Below are 14,845 nucleotides of genomic sequence, written 5' to 3'. Positions count from 1 at the left end.
GCTCAACAAACTAAATGAGTCACTGCACTGTCATCTATTTGTCCTGCAACAAAGGGCCACTGTTTTGCACTGTCACCTTTGATATCAAGCCAAAACACCAATACACAGACATTGTTATTCATTGTTCCTTAGGCAAGTCAAAATGAGATTTCTCTCCAAAGTAAATGGATGCTTTTATGAGTCAAGAAAGACAAAATAGGTCCTTTAGATTTATGACTGCCCAAACTGATGTATGAACAAGCGTTTATCTGGATTTTCTTTTTTAAATAAAAAATGTAATAGGGGCACTCAGATTTCTCAGAGTACAACTCCGCTTGTGAAAACAGTTGTATAATATATATGTATAAGCAACTATGCTACAGTTCAAAGGGAATATAATACAGCAGGACACCAGAAAAAGTTATGAAATCATTTATTCCCAGCACATGTGGTTGTGTACATCTCCAGCATACAATACTGTGCACATGAGAAGCATCATCATTGACATTAGGCTGTACATGAACAGTGGTCACCTCTCCTGCTCACACACTCTCTCTCACACACACACACACACACACAGTTGCAGACAGACAGACTGGTCAGGCCTTCAGGGGACCAAAACTGCTCGCCAGAGTTTGCCTGACTTAGATATCACATCCGCTCCGTTACTGAACACAGTTTACTGTGATGTGGTAGTCATGTCCTTGTAAACCCCACAAGAGCTACAGTCCTGGCTCTGGCGCATGGGGACTCAAAAACACAGATGCTTTTTAGTCTGGACCTTTTTTTTGTTCTCCTTCTTATAGGCGGGTAAGAAAAGGGTGTAGTCTGTAGGACTACCGACTACTCATCCAGCTTGAGTTTTGTGATTTCTTAGTGCAGACTTTGTCTTAACATAAAAAAAACAAGGTGTTATACTCAACAAGAACCAAATTAGCCCCCCCCCCCCCCCATTTTCTTCCACATGCTCTTTACTAAATAGCAAGCTAAACAGTTTCATCATACCAACAGGAAAAAGTTTATGACAACTACTGACATAATTAAGTTTTCTTCGCAAGAACGAAAAAGGATACACATGCGCGCACACACACACACACACACACACACACATTCTGACACTTAGAGGCGTGCAAACCGTATGCACCTGCAACACTGCCAGACATTGTGTACCAAAATTAAATGGGGTCAATTAAAACAACAGTGACTCCGAGGACCTGTGTGAGATTTCACACAGGTGTCACTCAAAACACACGACCTGTACTTCCTGTGTTCAGCTACATTAAAAACACAAGATTTTAACGATGGATGTGGAGGATAAGACTACTGAAACCAGGCTACCGCTGTGATACATTTCTACCAGCCTGCTGTGTGATGGGTTGTTGCGGAGCAGATCCTGGAATGGAGGGTTTATTACTATGTACATGCAGCGCACAAGCAGCTCTACTAGAGGAGGGTTTAATTCACCATCGGATCATTTCTATGAATGCTTCTGATGACCAAGATGTACAGAGCCAATGAGGCTTTTCCTCAAAAAATGCCTTGCAATCTGAAACCCGTTTGGTCCACATTATATAAGGTTTTTGGATAGGCGTTAATGCTCTGCATGTCAGTCCTCTATAGAAGTTTGTCCCTCTTTTTCTGCATATTTATGGCCAAAATCCCAGAAGGCGTAAACCGCAGTCCTCTAAACCAGTGTTTCAAAGTCAGCACAGAAAGCAGAGGACTCAAAGACGAGGTGCATGTGCACTGTGTTTGTGAAAGTGAGTAGAAGATTGAGCCAAAAAGCCAGTATGGCACCAGGAACAAGTAAATTCAATGAGAGCAACACAAACTGCTGATCCATAAATAAAGCATCAACTAAAAACAGTAAAAGCGCAGGCCAACCAGGACGTACGTGAAGAGAGTTGAGCCGAGTGGGACGTCATGTCAACAGACAGAGATATGGTTGAAAGTCTAAAATCCTAAAGGATGACTCTACGTGACACGGTTTATTGAAATCAGTCCATCTGACAAAGTCCAAAAAAAAAAAAAAAAGAAAAAATAAGAATCTTGGTGTCAACATCCATCAATTTAGCCTGGATATTTCAGGGGTTACCAAGTTCAGCTGATCAATAAATGGTTTATTAAGACAACCCCGTCAAGATTGTTAAACAAGCAGAGTCAATTTTGGGATTCTCATTTAAGCAGGTTAGTATGTTGAGATCGCATGCTGTTCAGCAGTACAGGTTATCAAATACTGGCCTAGTGCTGGTTGTGCGCGTTGTGTAAGAAGGGCAACAAGCAATAAGGAAACCGCTTTCTTTCCTTCTCCTCTCTCCTGGAGCCCCCCCCCCCTTATCCCGCAGAAACCATATAAAAAGACAAAAAATAAAATAAAATCAAAATACATACATCGTTATCTTTCCCCTAACCCCATATCCCCCAGTCTCTCTTCTTTTAACTAATCTCCTCCGTTATTAGTGTTTTCAATATGAAACAGTGGTCACACCCATGTCAGATTCTAACATTTACATGGCTTTAGCGCAGTCTGACTGCTTTTCATCGAGCGATCATTTTTTGAGAGAACGGGAGGAAGTACGAGGAAAGAGTAGAGGCAGGCAGAGAGAGAGAGACAGAGGGTGCTTCTGCTCCAAAACAGAGGGTGGAGTACTAGTGATGCCATCAGATGCCTCCTCACTACTTCAGGATTAGATGGAGTCCTTCGCCCAGTTCATCTGGAGACGTGTTGTGAAAGAAAAAGTACATTGAATGTCAAAAAAGGGATCTACTGAGCCTCGTTACAGGCCAAAATATAATGCAAGAGAAATGGGCAAGTAATGCATTATGAGCTCACCTTTGACAGTGCTGATCAAAAAACAGCTCTCGTCAGGCAAGTTGTAAACCATCTAGAAAAGACAAAAACAATACAGTGAAATGTGGCTGTTCATCAAATGTCCCTTTCAATTTGTAGAAATAGTGGTTCCTTGGTACTTTAGTGGTGACTGACAGAGTTAGGAGAGGTGTTCATAAAAGCAGCAGCAATACAGTACAGCATGTGTGTGAGAATGTCAATTACATGCAAATAAGAGACCGTTGTTGTTCCTGGTCAGACGGCACACAAAATAGTGACGGACATCTTAATTCTTCCTCTGTACAGCCTAAGTCTCAATCCCAGTCCTACCATTTACTCTTGCCCCATCACCCAATATTACATTTTTTTAGGCATTAATTAAGCGACATTGAGACATTTGTTACATTGCCCCCGTTGATTTATTCATTGGCCTTTTATTGGATTTCAGAACGTCAAGGGCCATCCATGGGTCGGATTAGAAGATTTAGACACCATTCACAGGAAATGTAGTGTTAAAATTAAGTTAAAATGAAAAACCCATTATATTATAATACAGTCATTGTTTTGCGGATGTTTTGCACTTATAACAGCAGCGGGAAATGCATGAGCAAGCAAAGTGTCTATAAGTATCCATGGTGATGGTTTTTCCTGCTTATGGCAGAGAGTTTTGAGTATCCCACAGTTTACCTTTTTAATTCTAACATCCCTCTTAATAAAGAGCCCTCCACAGCTGAGAGTGTGACACTCCAAAGTGCTAGTGAAGAGGAACAGTTTTGCAAACGGCCTGTGTGTGTGTTGGTACCTGGTCACTGAGCAGGATGTGTATGCCTGTAGGACCCTGTCTGTACACCTGGTTGATCGTTCCCAGGGGAAGGCTGCACACACACGCCATCTTGCGGATCAGTTCTGCAGCTGTGAGCTCCTCTAGGTACAGAGCATGATACACTACACAGAAACACACCAGAAAAGATGACATGTTAATATTCACACACTGCATTCCTCCGTGGACTAATATGAGTGTTACACTGCTGTCAAACACAGATTTGTTTACCGTGTAAACTAGAGGAAATGCTGTGTTCTCCATTTTCATTGGTAGAGTGTCTCTCCAGCAGGGGGCTCTCCAGCAAGGGGCTCTCCAGCAGGGGGCTCTCCAGCAGGGACTCCTGACAGACGTACACTGTCAACCTGGGACGCACTGACCTACACACAAACATAATAATGTATTCAATGAAACATACTCGCACCTTTGAAATAAGCATACACACAAACACAAAAACTGACACACACTTTGTAACACACCTGGATTTAAGTGCATTGAAGAGTCTGATCCCATCTGCTGGCCCACAAATCTGGACCAGGTCGTCCCGGGTTAGTTTCAACAAATCAGAACCTAAGCAACAAGTTAAGAGGACCAGTCACTTGTACTGCAGCATTAAGCTAGGTTTATGGTAGCTGCGTCACCACGGCTGACGTTTCCAGCGTCAAGGCCCCGCAAGCTGTTGCAGCGCATGGTCGTGCACCTCTGAATTTTTGTAACTACACGGTCGGCTGGGAAGAACAGGTTTGTCTGTACAAACATCTGTGTGATTCTTCATGTACAGACCACAGGGAGTCAAACAGCCTTAAATATGTGGTCAGAGAGAGACACCACACTGGGAAAAGAAGAAACATTTTGCTGGAGAGTGTGAAAAAACATGAGAGATCGTTTTATCAAAGCTAAAAAACGGCTTCATGTAAAGAGTGTTCTTCACAGTGTTACAGGCAGACAGTCATTTTGATTAGGAGATAAACAAGAGACATGTTAAAGATGCAGTAGGTAAGACTTATAAAACTAACCTGTCATATTTGCTAAAACTGACCCTATGTAGAACTACATGAAGCAGGTAATATAAAAAAAAAAAAAAAAACTGACTGCGTGTCAATCACTGTTCATCCACATTCATTCTCCCTTGTGGGGGGGAGGGGCTTAGAAGAATGTTTTGGGCTTTAGCAGAAATGGGGGAGGGACTGAGAAGATGTTCAAATTTTTTTGGCTAAGTCATGGATCTTCCCAATCCTACCTACAGCACCTTTAATGATCAGAGTAGATAAGTAATGTTTCGCGGTACGTCGGCGTTCTAACATGGATGTGTTTACTACTGTTGCCATACAGCCTATTCTTTTTTTTTGCAGGGTGGTAGGGGGAAGACTCATGAATATTCATTAGGGAACTCATTCCTGAATGGCTAGAACTCGTTGCCTGCTCTGGTTGGGTTGGTTAGGTTTAGGCAAGAGTAGTGAGATTGGTTATGGTTAGGCTAAGAATGTCAGGGCAAGCCAATCAGGGACGAGTTCCCTAATGAATATTCACGAGTCTTCCCCTACCACCCTGCAAAAAACAGCCTGCTTTCCTTAACTTCCAGTTTCTTCTTCTCTACTACTTCTTTCTCATTTACAGATTATTTTGTCTGTACGACCTCTGGTGTTTCGGAGTGTACTGCAACGAAAAATGCGTTGAGAATAAACGTATGTGCGTGCTCGTAGGGCGCGCGCCATCTACGGCGGCCCGCGCACAGTGTGGAGCAGTATACCCGCACCTTCACACCCAGGTTTTAGTGTATTTGACAGCGCGTGTGTGTGTGTGTGTGTGCGCGCGCGCGCTCTCACACACGTGCGTACCTGAGAAGTGAGTGAAGAGCCGTGTGTAGGAGTTGAAGCGATTTTTCAGCAGCCACTTCTGCGCGTCCTGTATGGAGGCAGTGGGGCTCAACTGCTGCAGAGGAGAACAAGAGACGCACACGGTGTCAACACACTTCCACACCCGGGTTTTACTTTACCTACTCCACACTAGCTCAGTCCCACTGAGGAATCATACAATACTGTACAGTTTTAAATGTTTGATGTAACAATTGGGGTTGTAACTAGTCACTTTTCTTTTAAGTATTGTAATGTGAACATTTTTTATATTTACCTTTTCCACCAATTCATACAGGTGAGAAGAGGGGAGACTAACCTCCGAATTGCCATGGCTACCAGGGTCTGCTGGGTGATTGGGTGAGGACGAGTCACTAGAACACAAGAGAGGACAATTACGAGAGGTGAGACCAACACACACCTCAGTTAAAGGCCACACACACTTGCACACACACAGTTACCTGTCCGGTACTGAGGAGGTTGTATAGGTGGACAGGGGGGTGGAGGTGAAGGAGGGAGTAGCTGCCTGGTTGGGGCTCACGTAGGCGTCTGGCCACGGGGAACACTGAGGGGGAGACACATACATAAATACACAATTAATCAGACATACTGGGTTGATTAACACTGTAGGCCAACTCCAAATATCCCAAAGAAAAAGCATGAAGGTTGATTGGGAATTTAGCTTTGCACCGTCTCCACCCCACCTAATGTCAAATACATGGCATTAAAACACCTCCTTCCCAGCAGCTGATGGTCTAGTGTCTACAAGTTTCAGACTACAGCCAGGTGTCTACAGGGGGGGGCAGACTGTGGATGGACTGATGGAGAGGAGTGGAGGAGAGGGGAGCAGGGTGCTTACACTGCCTCTCTTGGCCAAGGAGTCACCACAGTCAGCGGGAAGTGTCCGCTTGCTGGATTTTTTCAGCTCGTGGTCACCCGCATCCTCTATGATGGGTTCAAGCCTCGTCTACATACAGACACACAGCAGAGGTTAGCCAGCCAGCGACCAACACAAAAACACAACCAATAACCTGAGGGCAGTCTTAGTGTGGCATACAAGTGTAGAACATCCCGAAAAAGCCGCGATAAAACCTCTGAGACAATAAACAAAATCTATACTGAATGACAAAGACTTAACAGCCCAAAAGAGCAGTGCTTTTGTACATTTTAGCATGTTCTACAAAAAACTGGTCTCCCTCTTGTGTTTTATTGAGGACATGGGCCACCTCACCTGACAAAAAAGACCACCTTTGCTAATGTCATAAAATGAATGTAGTTTCATAAAATAAAACATTAGCGTTCTGGGGAAAAGAAGAGCAGCGTGTCTATTGTTTAGACTGTCCTCTACTAATTAACTTGATCACGAGACGAGATGCGTCATGTTCCAGGTGGCTGACCACCTCAGCTAAACAATTTACAGTACTAGGGGAAACCCTGTTGTGCATCTTAACATTACTGCCAACCACTTTCCAAAGCACACCAGATGCCATACTGTCTTGCAAGCAACCATTTGTTTTAGTTACAGAATTAAATGTACGTGAGGAGACTTCAAAACTTTCTGTGGTGGTTTATCAATGGGCTTATGAGAAGCTATGCCATCTAACATCAGCAACACAGCATTTTAATTTAAGAGCTATATGTTGGAGGGAAACAATCAAAGCCAGAAAACAACAAGAAAATGAATAAAAGGGATCATGTTAATTTGGCAGCTCCTTGCATTAAAATGATTGCTGTTCAATAGTGTTTTTTCGATAGATTAATCTAATAGTTGGTTGGCAGAAAATTAATTGCCAACAATCGTGATAACGGACAATCACCAGTTGGTGTCAGTTATCAAGCAAAAATGCCAAAAAATCTCTAGTTTCAGCTTTTCAAATGTGAGGATTTACTGATTTTCTTTGTAAAATTGAATATATTTGAGTTTTTGACAGACAAAACAAGCAATTTGAAGACATCATCTTGAGCTCTGAGAAAATAATTGTTGCAGCCCTACAATGGCTGTCTGGATGGTAAGAAAAGTTTAATAAATGTAAGTTTATAAATCTAAAGCATTCACACATTTGAGAAAATGGTTGGCAGTGATGTAAAGCACCAGTATGGCCCTTAACCTCAAATTTAGCAACATAGTGCATCGCTTTGCAGAGACACATTTCATTTACCTGGGTGCATACATTTGAACATGGGTAACCCCCAAATTAAAAATGGATGCTTTCTAGTACTTTAGCCTAGTTTGTACTAAAGCCACATATATGTAAGGCCTGACAGTCCATAGCAGCTGCATACTGACCTCTGACAGGATAGTGGTATCATAAGAAGGCTGGTACTTTTCCTTCTCTTGAGGTGAGCGTTTCTCCATCTTCTCCCTGTCCGTCTTTTGCTTTCGGTCCGCCCCCTTTGGCTAAACGGGAAGCAAAAAAGCAGAGATCGGTAAAGGAAGACAGATTTAATTTGCTGTGAGGGCCGACGCATGAGGTGGTGTAAAGTTGACCCCTATGAGAGAACAGGTGTGTACCTTAAATACTTTAATTTGGCAGGAGGCAGAGTGGAGGTGCTCTGTGTACTCTCCACTCTCTCCCTGGGCGAACGTGTCGAACTGGATCCTGAAGGGGACGCCCTTCTCTCCACCATGCTTCCTGGGAGTGAACTCTGTGCTGATGCAGTGCACCTGCAGACAGCAGGGAGACAAGAGTACAAGTGTGATGAAAATATGTGTTTAATGTGGAAATTCAGTAGCACGCCCAACAGATGGCACAAAAGAGAGCTTGTGTGCACGTGTGTGTGTGTGTGTGTGTATTAGTGTGTTACCTGCACAAACACAGAAGATCTTTTGTTTAAGTCCCACAGGAACTCTGCAGCGTTAAGCTGGGAGGGGTGAGTCTTTGGCTCCACAATGCCCACGGACATGGGGATATCTATCTCACACACAGACACGCAGATATTTGAACTCCAAATCACACACACGGGACATTTTAGGTAAACATTTCTCGCCAGGCTTCATTACCGATGTCAAGGAGACGGTCGCCAGGACGATTCCACTTCCAGCCCTCCAGCTGCTGGTGCTCGGTGTACTGCAGCCGGCGGTCATGAAACACCACACGCACTATGCTCTACACACACGCACAATGTTAGGTATGAAGTATGTTTGACGTAAGAAGTGAAATATTTTTCCTACAGTTACCCTCCAGCCGTGAGGATCCTCTCACCTTCACCATCTTGTTGTTGAGCTCTGGTAACTCTTCCTGCTTCCTGTTGTCCAACATACGCACCTCATAAGACTGGCCTGAGAGAGGAGAGGAGAGAGAACATCAGAAGAAGGCAAAAAAACATGATGGGAGAGGTTTGAAAAATAAGAGCTACTAAAAACACAGTGGCGTGAATGCAACCATTCCCTGTGTTTTAATGGTCTCCTCAAAGAGGATAGTTTTGTTTGTTGTGTAATTTAGGTTAATTTCTTGTTATATGGTTTGACACTGTATGTTTATAAAAGACCTAAATGTCTTTACGAAGGCAGCATTTTTGTGTCAGACTACGATTCAAAAGTAATGTTTTACATAAAAGCCCCTCTACACTGTGAATTTGGGTTGTCCGACGATTGGAGAAAAACGTGAGTCGGAAATCTTGGTGTTGGATTGTAGTGTGAGACAGACAGTCCACCAACAGACAATTTCAGAAAAAAAGTCAGCATTTGACCCCCACGCCTTGACCAGCTACGCATTCTCCACCTCCTTTGAGGTTTTTTTAAGTGCCACAACGTACTCCCCTCTCTACCAAACCTACAAATTGGATCTTGACTACACAATAAGTTGAGATATTTACATCATACATATTGACATGACATATTTAAGTTGACATTTACGTCCTGATAATAACATGGATGACCAGACCATCTTCAAACAGTCCAGTCTGCACTTTGGAAAATGTTTTGCACCAGCAAACAATAGACCTCAATTTGCATTTTAGCTGCACTAACAAATCCATTTTTATGCATACATTCTGTTAAATCCTCTGTAATTCCATAAAACCCAGCTTAATTGACAACTTCTGTCTTCCAGTAAAGCATATACGGACATAATGCCACATATTTTCTCTGCTTCTCTTTAAAATGAGAATGTTGCTAGTGCCTTCATTTATGTGAATCCCTTTGCGTTTAATAAAGTAAATCTCCATTCGTGCCATAAAGCAAAGTACTGTAGCAGAATCAAACTGGTGGCGTCTAACATTAAAGTGCTGAATAGAGATCAGAGGAGGCTGCCATCCGCATCAGCAACGGTTTCATTTTACAGTAATGATACTAATGTGCAATGAATGAATGTGGTAATTATTTATTTATGTTAAAAGATGGATGTAGCCCCAAAACACAAAGAAGTGAACTGTGTATGTACGAACCACATCAAATGCCAAAGTCGTTATGTGCAGTTTTAGTAGTCCAAGTAGAGAAAATATAAAGTCACTATAATATTTAACAAAAAAAAAACGGACAAAAGTTTTGGTTAAGTATAACCAAAACTTTCTCTTGAGTGCATGTGCGGAGTGCCTCACCTTGGTTCAGGTAGGTGAGCGTCTCGTCGTGCAACTTGACAGCAGGCGAGGTGGCGGCGCACAACACATACTGGAATGGGGTATTTTTGGTCTCGCTTTCAGGAGGAAGGCTGGAGTCCTCCTGCTTAAAGATGGGCAGAGCCAGCACATCGCTGAGAGAGACAGGAGAATAAACAAAGAGGAGAAAAAAAAAAACAAAGTCAGCATGGATGTGATGAAAGACATGCAAGCGAACAGAAAACCATCATGAAAGAACAGCAGCCTAAAAGTTTTCCCTTAGAGCTGCAAAGATTAACCGATCAACAACTAACCGCCAATTATTTTGATAATCGATTTGAGTCAAAAGAAAAGATTCTCCGATTCCAGCTTCTTAATTGTGAATATTTTCTAGCTTCTTCACTGAATTCGGAAAACACTGATCGACATTTTTTACCATTTTCTGACATTTTATAGACCAAACAACTAATCAAGAAAATAATTGACAGATTAATAAAAATTATATATATATATACATACATACACATATATATATATATATATATACACATACATACACTATACTATAATTAGTTGTAGCCCTATTTTCCATGAAGAGCTTAATTGGTGCATCTTTGGCCCCTCAATATTTTTCAACTGGCTTTTGTCCATTTAATAAAAGTTCAAAGCTTTTTTATCTTCAATACCATACTGATGGAAACCTATCACTGTGACCTCCAGGTATTTTTGCAGTTATCTCTAAAAAATACATCAAATTAGTTCTGCCATTTAAACTGTTGCACGCTTTACTTTTGGCATGACCATACTTTACCTCCTCATAGTGTGGAATTATTAAATGCATTGGCTTATTTTAGAAGAAGGGGCTCTCCATCGATCAAATGGCTCTCTTATTATGTATGCATGAGACAGAAGCAGGATAAATGAACAAAAACACCCAGAGATAGCCTGAGCTGCTGACATGCACTCTCTCTCTCTCTCACACTTGGCAGCCAATCTAGACAACCAACCTGTCCTCAGCTCACCCTGACAAATGCTGCAAGAGTGTCAACTGGTGCACAGTGAACTGGGTGTGTGTTGATGTCAGGGGCTGTGCAGAAAAAGATCCATGCACAAAAAAAAAAAGCATATCATAACATCTCATTACCTGAAAAAACTTTTGGCAAGTCATGATGCTGCTCTAAACCAGAGCCAAAAAAAACAAAACACTTGACAATTTAAAAGACATTCCTGAAGCACCTTCCTCCTAAACAACAAAGTCTTCCAAACAGAAACCTGCTAGATTTATTCAGTCTCAAATCATATCTCTCGCTGAATCACTTGCTGCTGTGTTTTCTCTGCAGAGTGGGTGCCAACCTGGGTGCCACAGCCCTGCTGCCCAGGAAACTACATTTTCTTCCTGAAATATGAGGAGCTGGTTTCACTGATACACACGGACACATTCTGTTCCTTCTAACTGCTGACTCCAAACATGCCCCGCCGAAACCCACCCCAACACCACAGATAGCACTACTCCAGCAGCCACTGACACCCCACACACGCTCCGTTTTCACGTATTCACTTACATGCAACCCGTCGCTTGAGTAAATGGCAAACTAGCTTACCGTCATAAGAGACTGACACATACCTACGTCACACCCGGCTGGATGCACACTAAAAGCAGATGGCCGAGGGGGCAGCTGATAAGACATGCAGGTCCTGGGAGCTTCTTGACTTATGCACATAAATGTCATCACCTCCCATAACCTATTACATAATTCAGTGCACACATACCGCAAGTTACTAATTTAACAGGTGGTTTACAACATTGCCCCTTCGATGCCAACACATTCCTTCTTATTAAACCATTTAAGAAAGAAAGATACAAGAAACATATCCATCCTTAACAGACACATTATCGACAAGTAGTGCTGACTAATCAGCGTTTTCCTGATTCATAAGATGCAACATTTGGGGAGAAATCACCTATGTGACCTGGAACTGGTGGTATGTTGACAAGTCATTCAATTAACATGGAAGATGAGAGGGCTGCATGTATTCCATTTGGGGATTGAAGACTGTGGGTGATTACTGGAGCTTGGTATCGTGCAAATTTTAGATTAGATTTTGTTTCAATAAAAGACCTGTATAGTGATAGCAAAACAGCCTTTTTTCAAAACTATAGTTTGGGTAATAGAAATGTTTTGAACATCTAAAATTCAATGACATCTGGACAGACTCTGATGCTGAGGATGATTGTGTGATAGGATCAAAAGCTCTAAAGCAGCAACTTAATCGTGAACCTTGTGGTGAGACTGTTTTGTTCAATGTTAAAGAATCTGACAAAGCTTTCATGTTGTTAGAAGTTAGGAAAAGCCCAGGACGGTCAGGTCCTTCTTAAGCTGCAAGAGAGAGGAAGAAAGTGCTGAAGCTTCTGCCACTTACACCTCCAAGTCAATTTTAGGAGCTTTTCTAATTCAAAAATACTCAAATCAGATCAATCACTTTGTACATAAAGTACAACCTTTTGTTTTCCACACACAACTTGTCTTTAGAAACAAAGCCATAGCTCTGTTCTGATAGCTCTGCCAGTCTGAGGGGCCAAAACAAGGCCTTTCCTGCAGACTTCCTCTGTGTTGAGGTCTCTTTATGGTAACGCACACATAATTTGAGCAACAGCATGGACTGACAAATGCATTTGCCCCCCACATATTATAACACGTGTCCTTTTACTGTTTTTGTGCGTGTGTTTAGAAAAATTAATCTTTGTATGGCACCCTGCAATGACTGCCCTTATCCAAATCTCAAAACAAAGAGATGCCATGCACTCAGTAGAAAGGGAATAACACACACAAGCATGGGGGGTGCAATGGTAACACTTCCAGACAGAGTGTATCTTGTTCTCTCTATCTGTCGACCCACTACTGTTAGGAAGCTGGGGTTGGCATGTTGATGTTGACTCCGTCTCTAACCTCATGCTGTAGGCTCCAGCCCCCAGCTCCTGCCCGATGCCGGACAGGCTGGCATCGAAGTCGTGCACCAGCCCCGACTCTATGGAGGCGTCGTCCATCTTCAGCACCCAGGCCATCGGCCCCAGCTCCTTGTCCTCGGCTTCTACTCGGAGGGCCGCCAGCTTGCTTCAGGTACGAGAGGTTGGCTAGCGAGGAAGTGGGCTCTACAGCTTCTTAGTGACACCGAGAGAGGAAAGTTATGCTAGTCCGCTAGCCGCTCCTTGGCGAGCTGGACAAGCGAATCGGTAGCTTTCCACAGAGACCGGATGTATCGCCATATCTCCACTTGGGCTTTTCGGTGGTCTTTTTGTCACGCAACACGGCGCTCCACAACTGGTAGACTGTCAGAAAGTAACGATAAGTTAGGGTCCACTCAGCTAGCAGATGCTATTCGCGACTGAAAATGCGAGCTGATTGTCAGTATGCTAACGTGAGCTAACAGCTAGCTAGCTTCACAACGGCAAAAGCAAGATAGCATTAATCCAGTCGCCCCGTTGTTAACGTCAACCCAAGTCGTCAAGCAGTATATCTTACGTTAGCCCGACAAAATGTAACAAGCAGAGAATTTGTTTTAGTCCACACACCGCATCCCACGCAGCGTCCGCACAGCTGTTGCTACCTAGCTATCAGGCTAACAGGCTAGCATCAACTTCACTTGCTTGAATAAACCGTGTAATGTCCGGTGACCTAAGAGAAGCTCTCCTCTGGTGCTCCCTGTACCATCTCAACCCACTCTTCTCTTCTCATCGCGGAGCTGGAATCACCGCTACGGCTCCCGGTCCTTGAGACGCAGTCCTTTAACCATCCAAAGTGCAGCGATTGACACAAAACCAGGCATCAACATGGCTCCCTTGGAATACAGACTGACGGTCTGTGTGAAGCCTGCAGGGAAGCCACCGCCAGCCTCAGGAAGGATACCAGGACGGCGATCAGCCAATCAGAGGCCACATTCTGTGCCCAGCGCAGGGGGTTAGCCAATCAGAGGCCTCCGAGCTTCCGTCATTGTGTCCAACTGTACTTGCGCTCTGCCTCCCAAAAAGTATAATGCATACTACTGTCAACAAAGATGAACACTTAGAGACAGGGTACAAAATTAGCACCATCCATCAGCCAAATACTGGTAAAATATGCATGTGGCTGGTAGATTTGATTAAATCACCGGTCAAAAGAACAATAGTAATCTATTGAGTGGCTGGTAAAATTTGAACATTCACTAGCCATTTGGGTTGCAAGGAAGTTATACAAGGTGTATTACTCAGGTGAAAATCTATATTGCAAGCCTGTTGGCTACAATCTTTTCAAATATTAGTTTCCAAAGAGAAAGATAGATAATTAATAGATGGAATTAAAAAAAGACTCATTACTAAAATTAACGGCTTGAGTCATTTTAGAACAAAATCTCTGATTCCAGCTTCCTAAATATGACTATTTACTGGTATATTTACTTATCTATTACAGTAAACTGATTATTTTTGAGTTGTGGACAAAAAAGACATTCAAGGATGTCATATTGGGCTTTGGAAAACACTGATAGACATTTTTCACCATTTTCTGGTCTATTGTTATTTCATAAACCAAACAACTAATGATTAATCAAGAAAACAATCGACATTTAAAATAACTGTTTGAGTATTTCTGTAGATATATGCAACCGTCTGTTCCACACATAGACAGTATATAAGAAGGTTCCACACAGAAACATGTCATGTAGGCCCACACACTCAGTGACAGGACGCATTGTGCCCAGATTGCCTGACGTGAAAGAAACCAAAAAGTTATTTATTAACATACATTAGATAACTCAGACAGGTATAAACAAAATAAACATTTCACTTTTAGC

General features: G+C 42.7%; 1 protein-coding gene across 4 annotated transcripts; it reads right to left on the bottom strand.

Annotated features, from left to right (window-relative positions):
• Nucleotides 1-396: 396 nt before the first annotated feature.
• Nucleotides 397-13,908, bottom strand: ubp1 (upstream binding protein 1). 4 transcript variants are annotated; one of them, XM_078267553.1, is made up of 16 exons: nt 12,967-13,908; nt 10,022-10,173; nt 8,686-8,762; nt 8,484-8,589; nt 8,288-8,394; nt 7,995-8,147; nt 7,770-7,880; nt 6,342-6,449; nt 5,944-6,047; nt 5,802-5,856; nt 5,468-5,561; nt 4,109-4,199; nt 3,861-4,009; nt 3,612-3,754; nt 2,813-2,864; nt 397-2,693 (listed from the first exon to the last, which is right to left on the bottom strand). In XM_078267553.1, exons 1-16 carry the CDS (start codon nt 13,080-13,082, stop codon nt 2,656-2,658), a joined length of 1,656 nt encoding a protein of 551 aa, XP_078123679.1. In that variant the 5' UTR covers nt 13,083-13,908; the 3' UTR covers nt 397-2,655. The 4 variants fall into 4 exon arrangements, with proteins under 4 accessions (XP_078123679.1, XP_078123678.1, XP_078123682.1 ...); XM_078267552.1 differs by having other exon boundaries at nt 5,760-5,856; nt 12,967-13,906; XM_078267556.1 differs by lacking the exon at nt 6,342-6,449.
• Nucleotides 13,909-14,845: the final 937 nt, after the last annotated feature.

The sequence above is a fragment of the Sander vitreus genome, chromosome 14 (assembly GCF_031162955.1).
Source record: "Sander vitreus isolate 19-12246 chromosome 14, sanVit1, whole genome shotgun sequence".
NCBI lineage: Eukaryota > Metazoa > Chordata > Actinopteri > Perciformes > Percidae > Sander > Sander vitreus.
This window is presented reverse-complemented; position numbering and strand designations above follow the sequence as displayed.

Excerpts from the sequence above, each read along its gene's own strand:
- ubp1 (XM_078267552.1), bottom strand. The coding sequence starts at position 13,082 with ATGGCCTGGGTGCTGAAGATGGACGACGCCTCCATAGAGTCGGGGCTG. Across the intron at positions 4,200-5,467 it reads GCTCTTCACTCACTTCTCAG|GTTCTGATTTGTTGAAACTA; the intron begins GTACGCACGTGT and ends CTTGTTGCTTAG. Across the intron at positions 4,010-4,108 it reads TTCAATGCACTTAAATCCAG|GTCAGTGCGTCCCAGGTTGA; the intron begins GTGTGTTACAAA and ends GTTTGTGTGTAG.